Source organism: Jaculus jaculus, chromosome 1 (genome assembly GCF_020740685.1).
Source record: "Jaculus jaculus isolate mJacJac1 chromosome 1, mJacJac1.mat.Y.cur, whole genome shotgun sequence".
Taxonomy (NCBI): Eukaryota; Metazoa; Chordata; class Mammalia; order Rodentia; family Dipodidae; genus Jaculus; species Jaculus jaculus.
The window spans coordinates 176,695,541-176,715,828 of NC_059102.1; the positions used below are offsets into that span (position 1 = coordinate 176,695,541).

At 43.0% G+C, this 20,288-nt stretch overlaps 1 protein-coding gene across 1 annotated transcript in view; it reads left to right on the plus strand.

The window, feature by feature from the left end:
• Positions 1-14,888, plus strand: part of LOC123457718 (coiled-coil domain-containing protein 180-like) — a 38,984-nt gene extending 24,096 nt beyond the window's left edge. The window contains 4 exon segments of the mRNA XM_045142038.1: positions 9,963-10,108; positions 10,716-10,891; positions 13,448-13,634; positions 14,736-14,888. Of these exon segments, the coding sequence (XP_044997973.1) occupies positions 9,963-10,108; positions 10,716-10,891; positions 13,448-13,634; positions 14,736-14,888 (662 nt within the window).
• The last annotated feature ends 5,400 nt before the right edge of the window (positions 14,889-20,288 follow it).

Consider the following 20,288-nt stretch of genomic DNA (forward strand, 5'->3'; position numbering starts at 1 on the left):
TTTAGGATCAGAACATCAAGTGGAAGCAATGAACAATGTAACCCTGACAAAACTACTGCTAGAACTGGCAGGAAAGCTACAAAGGATAGATAATCATGTGGATGCTACAATCACTAAGCTAGAGCAATATGATAAGACACTGGAAGGAATTCTAAGAGAGTTGAGGGAGAGTGAAAAAAAAAGAGGACCTTAAAAATCAGCTGGCCACACTAAATGAAAACATAAAGAAATGCAAGGATGACTTCCAAGAATCATCAAGAAAATCAGAAAATGAGACAAAAAGGGAGCTGGACAAAGCGATGGAAGTGATACATAGGAAAGTAGTAGAAAATGCAAACTTAATTGAAGAAGTCCAAAACTCTCTAGAGGCTCGCAAGAATAGAGTCAACAAAGTGGAACATAGAAATTCTGATCTGGAAGACAGGATGGAAGAAACAGTTTGAGAGTCCAAAAATTTCAGTAAGTTCAAAAGTTCCTGTGAACAGAACATGAGAGAATTGTGGGATACACTTAAACGTCCTAATATCAGAATTATTGGAATACCAGAAGGAGAAGAATTTCAGACCAAAGGCATGGAGAACTTATTTAACACAATAATTGAAGAAAACTTACCCGTCTCTTAAAAGAAAGGCCCATCAAGATTCAAGAAGCAAACAGAACTCCTAACTGACTAGACCAAAGGAGAAACTCCCCAAGACATATTATCATTAAGACTCTAAACATTGACACCAAGAAAAAATCCTAAAAGCAGCTAGGGAAAAACAGCACACCACTTTCAAAGGAACCCCATCAGAATTCCCTCAGACATCTCAATGGAAATCCTGAAAGCTAGAAGGGCCTGTAATAAAACTCTCCAAACTCTAAGAAACTATGGCTTCCAACCCAAACACTCTACCTGGCAAAAGTCTCTCTTATACTAGATGGTGAAAGGAAAACTTTCCATGACAAAACTCAGCTTTACAGTTATATGAACACAAAACCAAACCTACAGAAAGTACTCCAGGAAATTCTCCACAGAGAAGAAACAAATAAACACAAATGCCTACAAGAAGCAGATCACAGCAACCAAACCCAGAGTAGATAGAGAAAAAAAAAATTAAATTCCATGGATATGGCAACACACTTCTACCACCACAACATGACAGGGATTAAATCAAATCTCACAGTCATCACCCTAAACATTAATGGCCTTAATTTACCCATCAAGAGATACAAGCTAACAGGGTAGATCAAAAAATTACACCCCTCAATCTGCTGCCTTCAAAAAACCCACCTTACCACTAAAGACAGAAACCTCCTCAGGGTGAAAGGGTGGAAAAAATATTCCAAGCAAATGGGAATAAGAAACAAGCAGGTGTAGCCATATTAATATCAGATAAAGATGACTTCAAACCAAAAACAATCAAAAAAGACAAAGAAGGCTACTTCCTACTTATCAAGGGAACAATCCATCAAGAGGATATTACAATCAAAAATCTGTATGCACCAAACACAGGGGCACCACAGTTCATATAACAAAACCTACTTGACAATAAAACAGAAATAACCACCAACACCATCATAGCAGGTGAATTTAACACACCATTATCAGTAATAGACAGATCATCCAAACAGAACCTCAACAGGGAAGTAAGAGAGCTCAACAAAACCATAGAACACTTAGACCTAACAGACATCTACAGAACTGTCCATCCCAAATCCACAGACTACACATGCTTCTCAGCAGCCCATGGAACATTCTCTAAAATAGACCATATACTGGGTCACAAAGACAGCCTCCACATATTTAGGAAAATCGACATAATTCCCTGCATGATATTAGATCATAATGCTATATTCCTAGAAATCAACAACAACAACAAAAAACCCAACAGGAACCTCAACGGCAACTGGAAACTGAATAGCAAACTCTTAAACAATAAATGGATAGTGGATGAAATAAAAAATGAAATTGCAAAATTCCTGGAATTGAATGACAATGAGAACACATACCAAAACTTCTGGGACACAATGAATGCAGTCCACAGGGGAAAATTCATAGCATTCAATGCCTTCATAAAAAAAGACAGAAAGATCCCAAATCAATAGCCTAACCATCCACCTAAAGGCATTGGAAAAACAAGAAAAATCCAACCCAAAGAGCTCCAGAAGGAAATAAATAATTAAAATCAGAGCAGAAATTAATGAATTGGAAACCAAGAAAACAATTAAGGCAATTGACAAAACAAAGAGCTGGTTCTTTGAAAAAATAAACAAGATTGACAAACCTCTGGCCAATTTGATCAAGCAAAAAAAGGAGAGACTCCAAATTAACAAAATTCAAAATGAAAAAGGAGAGATCACAACAGTCATGACTGAAATCGGCAGAATCATCAGGACTTATTTCAAAATCCTCTACTCCACGAAACTGGAAAATGTGGAGGAGATGGACAAATTCCTGGATGCATACCATCTACCAAAGCTAAACTCAGAGCAGATCAACCACCTCAATGAACCCATCACACTCATGGAGATTGAAAAAGTAATAAAAAACCTCCCAAAAAAGAAGAGTCCAGGACCAAATGGATTTCCAGTCAAATTTTATCAAACCTTCATGGAAGAACTCAAACCAATCTTCCTAAAACTGTGCCACACAATTGAGGAACAGGGAAAGCTACCCAAGTCCTTCTATGAAGCTAGTATCACCCTAATCCCCAAACCAGGCAGAGATGCCACAAGAAAAGAAAGCTATCGGCCTATTTCCCTAATGAACATAGATGCAAAGATCCTCAACAAAATACTCGGAAACCAAATCCAACAACACATCAAAAGCATTATCCACCTTGACCAAGTGGGATTTATCCCAGGAACACAAGGGTGGTTCAACATACGAAAACCTGTCAATGTAATACACCACATAAACAAGCTTAAACATAAAAACCACATGATCATTTCGATAGATGCAGAAAAGGCCTTTGACAAGATACAACATCACTTCATGATTAAAACATTGGAGAAAATCGGCATGGCCGGTTCAATACTTACCATATTAAAGGCAATATACAAAGTTCCAAAGGCCCAAATAATACTTAATGGAGAGAGACTGGAGGAATTCCCATTGAGATCAGGAACAAGACAGGGATGTCCTCTCTCACCTCTACTTTTCAATAACGTTCTGGAAGTTCTAGCCCAAGCAATAAGGCAGGAGAAGGAAATAAAAGGGATACAATTTGGAAAGGAAGAAGTTAAGTTAGCTCTACTCACTGATGACATGATTGTATATGTAAGAGACCCGAGAGACTCCATCCCAAAACTCCTGAAGGTGATTAACTCCTATAGCAAAGTAGCAGGATACAAAATCAACGCACAAAAATCGGTAGCATATCTGTATGCAAATGACAAAGACACAGAAAAAGAAATAAAGGACATAGTCCCATTTTCAATAGCAACAAAAAAATAAAATAAAATACCTTGGAATAACGTTAACCAAGGAAGTAAAAGATCTATACAACAAAAATATAAAACCTCTCAAAAAAGAAATTGAGGAGTACTTGAAAAGATGGAAAGACCTCCCATGCTCATGGATAGGCAGAATTAACTTTGGGAAGATGACAATCCTACCAAAGGCAATATATTGATTTAACGCAATTCCAATTTAAATCCCTACAATGTTCTTCACAGAGATAGAAAAAAAATGATCTCAATTTTCATATGGAAAGGCAGAAGGCCTCGCATATCCAAACATATCCTCAGCAAAAGAAATACCTGTGGTGGCATCACGATACCTGATAGAAAGCTGTATTACAATGCCATAGTAATAAAAACAGCATGGTACTTGCATAAAAACAGGAGTATAGAGCAATGGAATAGACTTTAGGACCCGGATTTTGGATCAAGCAACTATAGCTACTTGATATTCGACAAAGGCCCAAACAATATAGACTGGAAAAAGATAGCGTCTTCAACAAATGGTGCTGGACAAACTGGATAACCACATGCAGGAAACTAAAACTTGATCCACACATTTCACCATGCACTACACTCAAATCCAAATGGATGAAAGACCTCAACATAAGACCAGAAACTTGAAAAATACTGGAGGAAAATTTAGGAAGTACTTTCCATTATATAGGAATGGAAAAAGACTTCCTGAACAAAATCCCAGTGGCTCAAGTTCTTAAACAGTCACTCAAACATTGGGATAATATGAAGCTGAAGAGTTTCTTTACAGACAAGCATATAATAAGCAAAGCCAATAGAATACTCACAGAATGGGAGAAAATATTTGCAGTTTATCCAACTGATAGAGGCCTTATCTCTAGAATTTACAAAGGACTCAAAAGTCTAAACAATAAGAAGACAAATACCCCTCTCACAAAATGGGGCACAGACTTAAACAGGCAATTCACAGAGGAAGAGATACAAATGGCAAACACACACTTAAGAAAATGTTCATCATCCCTAATCATCAGAGAAATGCAAATTAAAACAACTATGAGATTCCACCTTACCCCAATAAGGATAGCCAACATCATAAAGGTCAAATGAAAATAAATGCTGGTGAGGATGTGGAGGAGCAGGGACACTCATTCACTGTTGGTGGGAATGCAGGATGGTACAACCACTTTGGAAAGCAATATGGAGACTCCTGGAAAAGCTGACTATAGAAATACCAACAGACCCAGTTATACCATTACTGGGCATCTACCCTAAAACCTTCAAACCAAAGGCCAGAGAGATTTGCTCAGCCATGTTTGTAGCGGCTCAGTTCATAAGAGCTAAAAGCTGGAATCAACCCAGATGTCCATCATTAGAAGAATGGATAACAAAGATGTGGTATATCTACACAATGGAATTCTATACAGCAGTAAGAAAAAACAACATAAAGAAATTTGAGGAAAAATGGTTGAACCTGGAACAGATCATTCTCAGCAAACTTACCCAATCACAGAAAAAAAATCGACACATAGTCTCACTCATCTGCAACACCTAACCTGAATCTGCCCAAGATGCTTGACATACCCAGCAAGCACCTCATGGACTAGACAATAAGATGCATGGGAGGGCGGGGAGGGAATCAAAGGGTGGAAAACAGTAATCTGGACCCAAACGGCAATGGTACCATAAAATTCTACTTCTAAATGACAGACCAAATGGCTGAACCTTCACTAGACCCTTACAGGAAACACCTGAACCACAAGACACTGGAGAGGGTAGGATCAAGACTGACCTAAATCTCCTACATCTTCCCTCCCTCCCTCTCCCCCCTCCCCTCTATCTCTCTCCTCTCTAACTCTTGTATGTTAGTTATGTTTTTCCTCAATTTCTTAGTGGACACTGACCTGTAGCCCCCACTTCCAGCTTGGTCCTACCATCCACAATGAGCTTTTGATCAGAGAAACCTACAAGGTTTCCCAAAACAATGACAGACTTCTGTCAGAGTACTTGATGACCCACCAAAGGCCAGTGGTAAGATCCTATTGCTGAAGACTCCATACGCAGCTGACGCATAAAATGGAATGACATGGCTGGATCCAGGAGAGAGTCAGTCCCCAGACAGTCAGTGTGTCTAGTGCCAGAAGGTGCTACATAGGCGACTGGGGAAATGACCAAGATCTGTCCAAGCAACACATTGTTTAACCTAATTAGCAACAAATTACCTGAGGTGATGCCCACACAAGTGCAACAGTGGTACACAGCCATGGTGAGGAATCAATTGCTCTTGATTTGGCTAACTGATCCACTCAGTGGTACTAGACCCATAGCTGGAGCTGGGAAACAAGTCAGAACCATACCCAAACACAAGCCCACTCTACAATAGCAAGCTACCATCAATCACGGGGTATAAGAGGTCCTATACCTATCATACAGTCTATCAAAAAAGTAAGTGTTATCTCAATTTTCCAGGTGCTAACTTACTCTCCGTTGGAGAATCTGCTTCTCTTTTCCAGATAGATGCAGATCCTAAGAAGAGAGCTGCCCCAACATACCTCAAAATGGGTCCAACTGAAACTAAGGACAACTGGTGAAATAAGCAACGGTGATGTTTTCCTGTGAACTGGATACCAGCACAAAGGGGAAGGAGACCAACTCAGAAAAAAATCAACTCCTACCAAATCAGAGAGCTAGAGCCTCAGAGGCCCCCAACACCTCAGCACTGAAGCAGACCAAAAATGAACCCAACATGGCTCAGGGAAATTTTGCGGAAGAGGGGGCAGAAAGAATGTCAGAGTCACATGTTGGGTCATGATTTTCAGAGACATTTATCATACTAGTAACTGGGGGCTAACTCCACAATGCACGACCCATTTTCATCAACAAGGGGGGTCTAGTGGGAGGGGGTAGATTACAGATGAGCTTAAATAATGGTACCAAACTGACTGTATTTACTGAAAAGAAAACTAATAAATTAAATTAAAAAAAAAGAAATGTGATATGTTTTACCAGTGAAAACATTTTTGTACAAAGTTATTTTAGACAGATTTACTTTTGTTTATTTTGCTTACCATACAATTTACCCATGTAGTATACAATTCAGTGGATTTCATTTTCTTTACATAGTTGTGCAATTGTCACCACTATGAAAACTAGCCCTTGTCACTCCATCCTCTCCCAGCTCTAAGCTGACAGCATCTCACAGTCTGTCTCAGGCGTTTTCCTTTCTGAAATTCCATGGGGATGGATTCATATGTCTCTTCCTGACCATTGTCCTTCATTTTACATGATTCTTTGAGGGGTCATGTGCATTGTAGATTAGATATCACATCTTCCTTTTTATCAAAGAGCAATATTCCATGGTACCAGTCTGCCAGACATTGTGCTTGGCTTTGTTTTCTCCTAGGCAGTGATGTAGGTGGAGGGGAAGATGATGGGATAGCCAGACATGGGCCTAGGATTGGGCCCTGTTATCTCCCAACTGCATGGCTTTGGTGAAGTGACCTCTTCTCTGACCCTTGGCTTTTGTTCATCTGTAACTGGACATACAAACCATGCCTATCATGGAAGGCTTCTTTGAGGATTAATTATAAACATAGAGTAACTGTGTACAGGCAATGACTAGCTGTAGGTGTCATCACTGTTATTACAGAATGAATAACACAGAAGCTACAAATAGGATTTCATTTCTCGTGTGCAGGCTTTCCACACAAGGCCCAGAGCTATCCCATTATCTGTAACTGTTCCCAATAAAGGCCCTGTGGTCAGATGGGTTGGGAAGTCCCATCAATTGTTTTCCTTTCTGACATTCACATAAACCTTCTTTCACTGGAGAAGTTTATTTCCTTCAATTTGACAGCCCTCATCCCCACCAGTTTCATACTCCAAACACTGAAAATGTTCAGTACAATATGTTGAGGATAAAATCTTTTCTTTTCAGTATATGTCTGTGTGGGCACCTGTGGAGTGCATGTGCTATGGTACATTCGTGGAGGGCAGAGGAGAAGCACAGGTGTCAGTCTTCACTTCCACTCTGCTGAAGGCAGGCTCCCTTCTCGTCAGTGGCTGCATGCATCAGGATAGCTGGCCCATGGGCTCCTTGGGGTTCTCCTATCTTGTCTCTCATCTTGACACAGGAGCACTGGGGTTTATGGTGCTCATGCTACCAAGTCCGGCTTGACATGAGCTCTGGGGATCCACACTCGGGTCCTCATGCTAGCACAGCAAACACTGTATGCACGTAGCCATCTCCCCAGCCCAGGATAAGATTTTTTAAATACATTGATAAGCTCTCTGTAATGTAAGAGGCACACAAAGACCAAAAGTGAAAGTAAAAACTGACAAAATTAGCAGTGACCCTGGTTTCTGCCCTAAGTCAATTTGCTGACCCCAATGTGAAACTGACGCTCTGTGTTCACTCACAGTCATCAGGGCACTGGGAGTAGAAGGCACTTGCCAAGGAAACCCAAGGCCAGAAGTTCTACATAAACCTAGGCTCACAAAGGACTCTTTAAAATAATTTCTATTATTTTATTTATTTGAAAAGGACAGAGAGAGAGGGAGGGGTGGAAATTGGCAGATAGAGAGAATGGGTGTGCCAGGGCCTTCAGCTGCTGCAAATGTACTCCAAGTGCATGTGCACCTTGAACATCTGGCTTATGTGGGTCCTGAGGAATTGAATCTGGGTCCTTTGGGTTCATAGGGAAACACCTTAAACAGTAAGCCATTCCTTCAGCCCTCCCAAAGGACTCTTAACTGCAGAATGAGGCCAATGGGAAATAGAGCCTTTCTGTACATGGAAACTGTCTGATTGGAAGCCTTGGTACTAACTGAAGAGAATGAAGCCATCCAAAAAGATCCAGTGAAAATCCAGAAGTCTGTTCTCTTCATGTGGTTTCTAAACCAGAAGTCATACTTACCTACACATGAATTCACAGTTGTTTCTGTGGATCATTCAAAAGAACACAAATAGTGGGTTAGGGGCTGCACTGGTGACTCAGAGATTAAGGTACTTGCCGGCAAAGCCAAAGGACCCAGGTTTGATTCCGCATGACTCACATAAGCTAGATGCATAAGGTAGCTCATGCATCTGAAGTTCATTTGCAGTGGCTGAATGTCCTGACATACCCATTATCTCTTTTTCTCTTTACCTGCCTCTTTCCCTTTCTCTCTCTAATAAATAATTTTTTCAAATAGAGGGTTAGAGAATGTAGCTCAGTTGGAAAGTATTAGCATAGCATGCAAAAAAAAAATAATCTTGGATTCTATGCTCATCCCCAAATAAACTGTGCTCAGTGTAACACACCTGTAATGGTAGCACTTGGAACTTGCAAGCAGAAAGATCAGAAATTCAAGGTCATCCTTGACTGTATAATGAAATTAAAGCCAGCATGACCTACATTAGAACCTGTCTCAAAAAAAAAAAAAAAAGATGTGAAATATATACTCCAGCTTAAAACTATCTTGAGTTTATGGTGTCCAGAATTTGATTAATACAAAGACTCTAAATCCTCTCTGGAAAATTTGTCTTCAACTCAGGTTTCAAACATTCTCACAAATAAAATTCCCAGAGTAAGCCATCACATTGATGAAGAGTTAACAGAACCTGTGCTTCTCCGCTGCCCTCCACGAATGTACCATAGCACATGCACTTCACAGGTGCCCACACAGACATATACTGAAAAGATTTTATCCTCAATATATTGTACTGAACATTTTCAGTGTTTGGAGTGTGAAACTGGTGGGGATGAGGGCTGTCAAATTGAAGGAAATAAGGAAGAAATACACTTAGGGTAAGAGATGCAGAAGGAAAACAACAAAGACTCTGGATGTAGAGGAATTTCTGACTCAAGGTTTGTACATCCTGGCACGCACCTGTAATTCCAGCACTCAAAAGGATGAGCCAGATTCTGAATTCAAGTCCACCCTGGGCCACAGAGTAAGAACTATCAGGCATAGCATAATATACTTATCATTAAATCAAAGAGGAAATTTGAAACACAAGGAGCAAGAGACTATGAAAATAATCCATTAGATACAATAAAGTATCAAATAGATTTGGTAAAATGGGAAAATTAAGAATTGAAATTTCAAAATGATGAATGACTTTGTAGCCAGGTTATACAAAGCCAATGGTATATTCAGTGAAAATGAAAATAGCATCCAAGAAAATATCTAGAAATTTAAAGAGATGTAAATACGAGAGACAAGTGGAGAGAGGGGAGTGAAAGACTAGGTTGAGCCCATGGTTGATTGGAGGTACTGAAAGGAAGGGAGGAGGCTAAAATCAAAGGTAATGGTTGAAGGGGTATTGGATAAGAACTTTTCCAGTTCTTTATGAGCTGGAAAGTCAGCAAGTATACAGGAGGCCCCCTCTGAATTTGCTTAATCAGTATTGTCCATGAGTTTGACTGCAGGACTCCCTTTAATGAAATACCTATTACCACATTGGATACCAAGATGTTTTCTTTCAGACACAGCTCTGGCCCTTATGGAGATACCATCTCAGCAGCTTGGCTACTTTATGTCTGTTTCCTGATCCTATACAGAATTATGAGCCCAGTTGAGGAGATTTGAGGTGTGTTAGCTGGTGATGGAGAATTTCAAGGAGCAGCACTGGAAGAAGTTCTGTGCCTCCATAAAAGAGACCCAGCTACCCTTTCAGCAGCAACAGAAGCAGATAGAGGAAAACAAGGTGCATTGAAGGAGGAGGAAGGTGATGGGTTGGGCTAAGTTCAAGGGAAGGAGAGAAGACAGGTTGGGTATAATTGCATGGGGGCTGAGTGACATGAGGCAATGGTGAATTGATGACCAAGTCAAGACTTATTCAGCAAACCCCTTGTTGTATCATGTAAAGGCCTGCTGGGTCTGGTGGGGTCATAGTAACTGCAGCCAGTAATGGTTGTACACAGTGGTCTTGGGAGCCATGGTATAGATGTTTCTTTGAGATAGGATGTCAGACTAGCTCAGGGTGACCTGGTTTCCACTCTGTAGATGAACCCTCAAACTCAGGTCCATCATCCTGTCAGCTTTTGAGGTTGGGAGTGCTTAGATTACAGGAATGTGCCCCCACAACCGATTATGGTAGAAAGAAGTACTCAGCTCACCCTGTCTGTCAACACAAGTAGACTCCATCCCCAGCTCCCATTTTCCTGTCTGCCTCTCAGTCCTCTGCCCACCATGTCCCCTCACACTGCAATCACAGGACACATCTGTTTGGCTATGTCCTTAGTTGACAGAGGGCACTGGTCCTAGTCTCATGTCTGGGTCTAAATCCCTCCTGAATTCTGATTTTATTGAAGGCCAAGAATTTCCAGAAGCTCCATCCAAATCTTGGACACCCCAGATATTCTCAACGAATGAAGTCACTGTGCATAGTGGAGGAGAAAAGGCAGGAGGAGCTGGAGGGCACACTCAGGTTATACCAGGAGTAGCTGGAGGTCAGTGATGCCTTTGCCTCCACACTCCACATGCAGAAGTGAGACTAAAAGCCATGTAAAAGTTAGTGTGTTATTCTGGACCTGTAACTCCATAGTTTGGCTGTCAGAGATTGGTAGCCTCCTTGAATTTTCTGGTCATCCCATCTTGACTGTTTGGTAAACCCCAAGACAATAAGAAAGTGCCCGATTTAGGGTCACAGTCTTGGGATTATAGAAACTAACCCTTGGAGTCGTTTCCCTGAGTTCACTAGCTGCTTTTATCTGCTGAGCCTTAGAGAAGGAAAGATGGCCTTTGGAGTCTCTTAAGCCCAAGTGTGAACTTGCTGCCTCTGCTGTTGCCACTGTTATGATACACTGTGGCTGTAGCTTACACTGCCAGACACTCATTGTTTTTTTTAAATTTTATTTGAGTTTTGTTGGAATTTCTTTGGTCTTTGGAAGGTAGAGTCTCACTCTAGCCCAGGCTGATATGGCATGCATTGGTATTTTTCTTTTCTTCTTTTATTTTTAATTATGATTGTTTTTGCAAGGTAGAATCTAGCAAGGTAGTCTAGTCTACTGTAGCCTAGGCTGACCTGACACACACTTTATAGTCCCTGGCTGGCCTCAAACTCACAACAATCCTCCTACCTCTTCTTCCGGAATGCTGGGATTAAAGGTTTGGGCCATGACACCTTGCACCCTCACTGGTATTTTTATCAAACAGCCAAAAGTCAGTAATGCATGAACAAGTTGATCATTTCCTGGGAACAGTGCAAGGAACTTTTGACTGAATAATTTTGAAGCATGTATTGGAGAAAGGCATTTAGAGGTCTGGACTGTTGGATTGTGTTGATCCAGATTCTTCACACTCTGTTCACAAATGTGATCACACTAAACCCACCTGCTCTTCTCAACAGATCTGTGGAATTGCTGTGGGTAACTTTTTAGTTACTGTGTCATCTTCAATGCCACGGCCATCAATTCTCATTCATGCACACTTGTTCTGGGTCAAGAGTCTAACCAAGCCACTGTGAAAGTGGAGAAAGAGCACAGCTTCAGATCAGTCAGCACCTCTAAACATGCCTTGTCAATATTGGTCATCTGGGTGGCTCAGGCCAAATGTACACCAAGGCAGAGGAGACCTACTTATGTTGCTTTAAGCTGGTCAATCACGAGGTCTTAAGATAAACTTTCAGGGTAAGTTAACAAGTCAAGAATTTAACAGGAAATAAATCCTACAGCAGTATTCTCAGCAAAGTTGACTGTGAGGTCCCCAATAACTATTCCCACAGTTCCTCACCCAGGTTGGTCTTGAGCTCAAGATCCTTCTCCACAGCCTGCTGGGAGTGGGGGGTTGTCCATAGACATGCACCTGGCATCCTGCCATGGCAGGTGAAGAGATGAGGAAGCAGAAGCGTCGCAGTGTCCCTTAGTGGGAGTGGGAGTGGGAGTGGGAGTGGGAGTGGGAGGTACTAACTACTGTCTTGGAAAATGTTTTGTGAGTGCCTCTTAAAATTCTATACTTGCACATTTATGACTTAGCAGTTCTGATTCTAGAAAATTCTCCAACATAAAACCTTACATGTACATCCCAAGATATATGCCCAAAGTTTTCACTACAGCACTGTTTGAAATGGTAAAGAACTGGGGTCAACACTAATGGCCAGCCCTAGGAGATGGACATATAAACAGTGGGACAGCTATGCAAGAGAATTTGGCATGGCTGTTAAAGTAGGGGTGCTGCATCTGCATGCGGTGATGTGGTAGAATAAAAGGACTTGGGGAAAAGCAGATGGGTAACTAGGACATGGCTATGATTCTATATTTCAAAGCACATGTAATCTCAACAAGCATAGTCACAGATTCGTAATCTGTGGAAGACACAGAGACCATAAGAGACAAAAAGGAACAGGAAACCTGAGAGACTGCTGATGATCCCCTCTGCTGAAGGGGAGCATCCAGATCTTCCTCCCTACTGTCAGGTGACATTGAAAGTTTTAAAATGTGCATATTATGTTTTGTGGCCATAGGAAATGAAAATCATTTCAATCTTACTCATTTATTGCTAACCTACACAGTGAAATCTATTGCTTCTATTTCTAAAAGTTTCTGTTACAAAGTCAAAAAAGGTTTACTACAGCGAAATAACAAATTCAATTCAAATACGTTCCTTCCTGCAGAAGTCAGTGTTCATCATTCTGACCCTCTGCTTGTGGACAAAGGTCTGCAGAGTATCAGGGCTGGGTGGGAGGGCTCCAGGGCCTGGCAGGTGTGTCCCCTCATTTCCCTCTGGGGATCGCAGGCAATCCCATTGAAGCTTTTCTCCTTGAACAGTTTCAGCTAATGCACACCAATTTAGGCATTCGCCCCTGCTGTCTGCCCCATGGGGAGGCCCATGTTCAGGCTGCTGCTGGTACCTTGAGCCACTCTAGCATCTGTGTGTGTGACAGGTGCTATCAGTCTGTCTGGTCTTGGGGTCTGTGAGTAGTGATTTGCTGCAAAGTAGTGATTTGCATTAAAAAATGTAAAGAAGCATACAGGAAGTGCTCGCTCAGCGGGGCCTTTTCTTTAATGAAACTGTTTAAACCCATAGTAATCTCCATGTTTTCCAGTGGGGTGCTGGGTGGACTGTGGATGACAAAGTCAAGCTCATTTGTCTATAGGAAGTGGCCAGGAATCAAACCCAAAGAAATCACCATCCGAACCAAGATTCGGACACATAACACACCCTCAATATGCACCTCTAAGACCACCCTGGGTCACATGGCAGCTGTGGAAGCCCAAGATACTGTGTACCTCGTGAGTCACAGTAGCTTGGGTCATCCCAACCCTGGAGCAGGGGCAGAGCGGGTGGTACAGCAGCAGCAGGAGGAGGAGCTCTGTCCCAGGGAGAACTAGTCAATTCAGAGTAGCATCCCTGAGAAAGAAGGAGCTACACACCATTGGGTAGCCCAACATTTGGCCAAAGCAGCAAGCAAAGCCACAGGTCTCTACATCTTATAGGCGCAAGGACCTGAGCATTTAGTACAGACACTGTCGATACAGAGGCACAAGGATGTGGTCAAGGGTCTTACCAGCCCCAGGGCCACTAGGGATCTGAGGCACTGGGGAGTAGGCAGCCAAGGGACACTTCACCCATGGGCATGCAGGACGGCTTCGCAGAGAGACAGTGGAGTCAGGGGCAGAACAGGCAGCACAGCATCAAGAAGTGTAGCAGCTGCATAGCCATGGGGAATGGGAACAGCACTGCCTGCCTCTGGCCTCTTACTCGGGACCTTCTGTTCTTGGGGATACACCTCCCCCACATCCTCCTTGCAACCCTCAAGGGGTGGAGAATCGTCCTCATCTCAGCCAAAACTTCTTTCCCTTGTACGCCACTAACAAGAGCAGAGTCAGGATTCCATATCAGGGTCTGGCAGACTGTGGACCCTTGCTGGCACTAGGGCCTGAAGGACCTCTCTGCTCTAAAGATCCATGTAATGTTTGTTTGGGTGCCCAGACAGAAACCACTTCTTCCTGGAGGTCCACTGGTCCAGTGGAGATCTCGCAGTGCCCAGAGTGGGTGCATCCCAGCTGCCACTCCATGTCCCAGACAGGGGTAGAAACTCTGCCCATAGAGTTCAGTGACTGCTGGGCACCGGAAGTCAGGACTTCTGACCTCCAGGGAGGTTCCTGTGCAGAACAAGGACCAGAAAGGCACAAGGCTCAGAGTCAGAGACACACAGGCTGTAAAGTGAGGAAACCACCCACCCTGCATGGGAGCTTAATGACTTGGGCAACTGGCGCTTGTGCCTCTGGGGTTGGAGCTCACTGCTGGAGGTCCCAGGGCTCTTCCTGGTACTGAGGGAGAAGGGCGGAGATCTTTCCCATAGGGCTCTTCTACTTCTCTCCCCCCACCAGAAATACTTGGTCCTGCTTGAGGAGACGCTGAAGAAGAACCCGAATGACTTCACGGTGCTGGAGTTGGAGGCTCAACACTGGAAGGACAACTGGATGCACTCTTACCACGATCAAGGGCCTGTATTTGTCCAGGTTTCTGCCCCTGTCAAGTAAAGTTTTCTTTGTGCAGAGTCCTTCTCTCTCTATTCCTGTGCCCTGTCAAGCCCTGCAGCTTCATCAGAGGTGGGGACACAGCATGGTCCTGCCCATGAGGAACTCAATATCAGGAAGATTGGCAGAGCAAAAGGGTTGTCCACGTGGCAAGCAGGGAGGGTTGGTGGGTAACTGGCAAACAGCATTCTGGTAGGACATACAGATGAAGTCTTCCCTTGTCCTGGGCCACATGCCTTATTGAGCCCATATTTTTGGGACCTTGCTCATTTTCTCTTCTGTGATTTACCAGTGAGTTGGTCAGCATGGAGAGGCTGCTCAGAGCAAGGAAACCTGAACGGCACAAAAATTCTTCACTTTTAACCTATCCCATCTGTGACCAGTGTGTAGGCACCCCCAGAGACAAGAGGCCCCCCCAGGTCTGAGTATCTCAGGGAGAATGCAGAAGGCTAAAAGATCTCTCACTCATTCTTTCTGAGTCTCTTGCCCCTTAGTGGCCCCTTCAAGACGTCCTTCTATGGGATGGGGAAATGTCTTCTTTGATAAAAGTGCATGCTTACAAAGCTTGCCACTTCAGTTCTATCCCTCAGCTACTCATGTAAAAGCTGGACAGAGGCTGGCGGTATGGCTTAGTCATTAAGGTGCTTGCCTGTGAAGTGAAAGGGCCTAGGTTTGATTTCCCAAGACCCACAGAAGCCAGATGCAGAAGGTAGTGCATGCATCTGGAGTTCATTTGCAGTGGCTGGAGGCCCTGGCACACCCATTCTGACTCTGTCTGTCTCCCTATCAAATTAATTTTTTACAAAGCCAGACACATTTATTTGCTTACAGTGCCACCTCCACACCATATATAATAAATAAATGAATAAATAAATATTCCTCCATCTGGGGAATTTCTCATGCCTATGTACAGAGCAGTCCCTGTTCACAACACGACAGCTTTCTGGAGGGTGGAGGCTGGCCTGAATAGCCCCAGGCTCTGCTGACAAGAAAGAATGTAGGTTTGACTGGGTGTGCGGTCACACCTGTAATCCCAATACTGTAGACAAGGCAAAAGAATCATAAGCTCAAACCTTGGCCTCAGAGTAAGACCCTATCTCAAAAAAACTAAATTAGAATAGCTTCCTAGGACATAGAAGGCAGGCGTTGCTTGCAGCTGCTCATTTTATTTGCTCTTTTCCCATCCAATCACAACATCCATATTCATGGAAGTGGCACATATATGAGGTTACTTTTTTAGACAGGGTTCTCATCCAATAGAATGAGCTGACCTGGAGCTGAGTGCTGGGGTTACACACATGACCCTACTCAGAGAACTCTTGATATTCAACTCAGGCATGCTCTGCACAGACATGCTGTGCATTTCTAACTGAAATAGACTGCTCTGTCTTGCCCTAGGTAGGCAAGTATAGCACACAACTCAAGGCTGGACTGTAGAATGTGTGACCTGAGAGTTACCTGCAAATGAAAACTCTTGTATCATTCACTGAAGAAGTCAAATATGGAGGTGCAGATGTTGGATGTTCACCTACTGGTGATTGGTCCTGCATCACTCCAGCCTCTCCCTATGCACTTTCTTTAGGCAATGGGAATGTCTTGTCTGTGCCCGTATGTCAGAAGTATTTAACTTGGGTTTTGATTTTATAGGGATCACAACTGACTTTCTTGAATCTCATCTGAGACTTTGGAGTTTGGAATGGTGTTAACCTAAGTAAAAACAATGGGAATGTTTGAAGTTGGACTATGTGCATTTAAAATAGAGAGATGGGCATGAATTGATAGGGGCCAGGTTAGGAATGTGATGATTTGAATGCAAATGTCCCCCAGAGACTCAGGTAGTTTTGATTAAGCTTTCTACTTAGTTTCCTTCAGGTGGAGCCCTGCTGGCTGAGGTGTGTTCCTGGGACAGAGCTTCAGTAACGCTTACTGTATGTTCAGAGCTAGCTTGAGCTCTGGCTGTTTGTTCTTCCTCTGCCATGGATGAAGGATAAAGTGAGCAAGCTCCTACATGATAACGAAGGCTTTCCATCTAGCCTCTGAGTCAGAGATAAACCCTGTGGTGTCCCTGAGGCTCTGTGAGAGCCTCTGCCTCTGGCTTTTGATACTGCTGTCATGAAGCCTCAGCCTGTATATGTCTCTGTCTTCTCTGCTTGGTTGAGGAGCCTTTTGTCCTTACCCACAGTGTTCACCACTGTGGAAAACCTGAGGCTCCCTTACAAGGTTAAAGCCAGTTTGGGACTAGCTGCCAGAGCAGGTAAGTGGTGCTTGGGTGGTGTTTGAAAGCCCAGTGTAGTACTACCAGACCATGAGGGATGAAAACAATTTCTCAGGGAACAGGGGTGAATAATCTAGAAAGTAGGAAGCCCTTACTTGAAGAGCAGCATAGCTAATTCCTCCCTCCCCCTGTCTGCCTGGGCAGTCTGGGTTTCGGGCATCTTCTGTGTTGAAGTTACTTCTTGTTGCTGGGACAAAACACCTGAGCAAAAGCTGCTTATGAGAGGAAATGGTTCATTTCACCTCAGACTTCAGTGGAAGCTTCATCATGGTGGAGGAAGCATAGCACAAATGTAGCAAGTTGTCACATATCGACAGGTGGTAGTAGAGGAGTAACTGAATGACCTTCTCCAGCCCAAGCTATAGACAGCTGGCAGCTCTCCATCTCTGTTCCTGGAAGTCCCTGTCATTGTCCTTTAAGGAGGACCCAGATTCAGACTGATAGGTAGAGAGTGTTGAGGGAAGGATGGCCAAGACCCTGACTGTGTTTCTTGGGAGCTCTTGGACTCTATGGGTCATGTCCCCATAGGATATATTCCTTCCTTCACACCCATCCCTGGCTTTGCTGCCAGTCTGTGGGGCCTATGGAGGTGGCAATAAGGGGCCAACCTTAGATACCTTCCTTTCACTCTCTCTACATATACAACAACAGAACCAAAGTTTTTCTGATCAACTGGCCCAAACCAAGATGGTCGTTAGAAAAAATGACCATTCTGTGTCTGGGCTAGAGGATGGCTGTGTATTGTTTATGTTCTGAGATGTTTAACATAGTTTAATTTGGAATAAATGAACTTATGAATTTGACAGAAGAAAGTGTTGAGCAAAAGGATATTAGCACAGGTAAAATTTGATATAGAAAAAGAGGTAAGAACAGTCAAAGTCACATGCACAGAGACAGGCTTAAGGCCACTTTAGCTAGAATTGTTAGAGATCTACCATTAAAGATAGGTCAGCTGATCTGCATAAGACAATAGAAAAGATGACTAGAGAGCAAAACAAACCCTTTGAAAGCTCAAGCTAGTGAGAATGCAAATTCTTTGAGAGGAGGGGGCCTGAAGGAAGACTGCTGAAGGAGTTCTTCCCCCTCATGGTCAAAATTCAACCCACCCCCACCTCCTGGATTTACAATATTGCTGGCAAAGTCCACCTGGTGCTGGTGTCAGTCACATGAGAAGTGCAGGAAAGAGGGTCATGAAGAACAAATGGTTCTGAAAATGATGATAAGAGGCAGAATTTAACTTTCTGCATGGAGGGACTGTGAAGCCATAGCATGGAGGAGCCTGGATGTCCTTGGCCTGTGGACATCAACAGGGCTGTGGCCCTCACAGGTCCAGCCAAGGTCATGCAGAAAGCCTGCAGGTTCCCATGCAATGCAAAGGGCGGAGTCTTGATGGCCCTGCTCACTCTGCTGCCCAGAGTCACCCTGAGAAAGTTGGGCCTCTTGGGAGGAGTGACCCTGGCTTCCTTCAGAGCCACTTTCTTCATGTCCACAGTGAATGTTCTAGGGCTGTGTGAACTTCCTTCCCTGGTCAGAGAGGCTGCAGGACACCTGAGAGCCAGGATGAGCAGTGGAAATGAAAAGTCAGGGAAAGAATGAAATCATAGGTTTTAATATATATATTTGCAAGCAGAGGGAGAGAGAGAGAGGACGTGCACCTCAGGGCCTCCAGCCATGGCAGAGGGACTCCGGATGCATGCAGCATTTCGTGCATCTGTCTTTACATGGGTTCTTGGGAATTGAACCAAGTTGTTAGGCTTTACTAGCAAGCACTTTAACCACTGAGCCATGTCTCCAGCTGGAAAAGCAGAGGTTTTCCAAGAGGAAATGTCCATAAATTTCTTGTTTTACAGTCCCAGCTACGTTTCTCTTTACTTAAGCCATTTCTGACTTGAGCCTCAAATGTCAGACACAATGTTTACATAGTTTTCTGAGTTGTAGGCATTGGAACCTCTGTAACTTTGGGGTGTTTGTCCCCCTTAATCACTTACATGAGCGGGACATGGTGGTGCATGCTTTTTATCCCAGTACTTTGGAGACAGAGGTAGGAGGATTGCTATGAGTTCAAGGCTACCCTGAGACTACATAGTGAATTCCAGCTCAGCCTGGGCGAGAGTGAGACCCTACCTCAAAAAGCCAAAACAACAAAATTACCTGAGGGCTTTTCCACTTCCAGGCACCCCTCTTGTCTCCGTGGACAAGAGCTCTGCCTTCCTTCTCTTAAGTTATGTCTATAATCTAAGAATATCACTAAATTAAAAAAAATGTATAAGTGCAACTTCCTAAGTGTTACTCTGTCACATATAATGTTTTGTTCTGAGTAAACATTTTTATTGCAAAAAATAGAAAACCGATCATAATTCCATGGATAAAAATCACAGTAATTTATAATCTTACTATTCAGAGTTTGCTGGCCTTCACCACCAAGTTTGTGGGCTTTGTTTTCAGGCCCAATGTCAACATTTATATGTAGTTTGGGGGCACTATTTCCATTGTTCTCCCAACTCAACAATGTTCTAACTGGAAATATTAACCCCTTAGAGGTCACTGTTGAGCCTCACTCTGATTTTTGGAGCTGGGCCAGAAATCAAAGACAGGGAAGAGAAGAATGAGACCAGGCTGCTGGACTTGACACTTTTCTTGGGCCTCAGCATCACATCAGGTTTCTTTCTGTTTGTATTTTTAAGAGGCTATTTGTTTTATCTTCACAGGTTAAGAGAAATTTTTACAAAATCACCAACAGTTCAGAATAGAAATGACATCACTATGACTAAAAAATAAGGAAGTGCATAATCTTAAATTAAAACAGAGAAAAATAAAATTAGCTTTAGTTCTAAAATTTCTATTCCCTTCTTGTTATGCTAAACTAAAATGTACATCTTATCTGGTTATGTGGGTCAAAAGAAGGGTGATTTGGGGATCAATGACCCAATTCATAGTTTTGTTTTGTGCATCATGGAAAATTCCACATCCCTTGGTTAATGCATTGAGTCCTGCAGAAGTTGATTTCTGGCATACTGATCTCTGGGAAACTTACTTCTCTAGGGTTTGGCTTTTCTCTGCATTTTGTTTGAAGTGGTAAGTAGAGATATCCATTACTGAGATTTTTTTTTCTTGGTACCAGTTTCCGA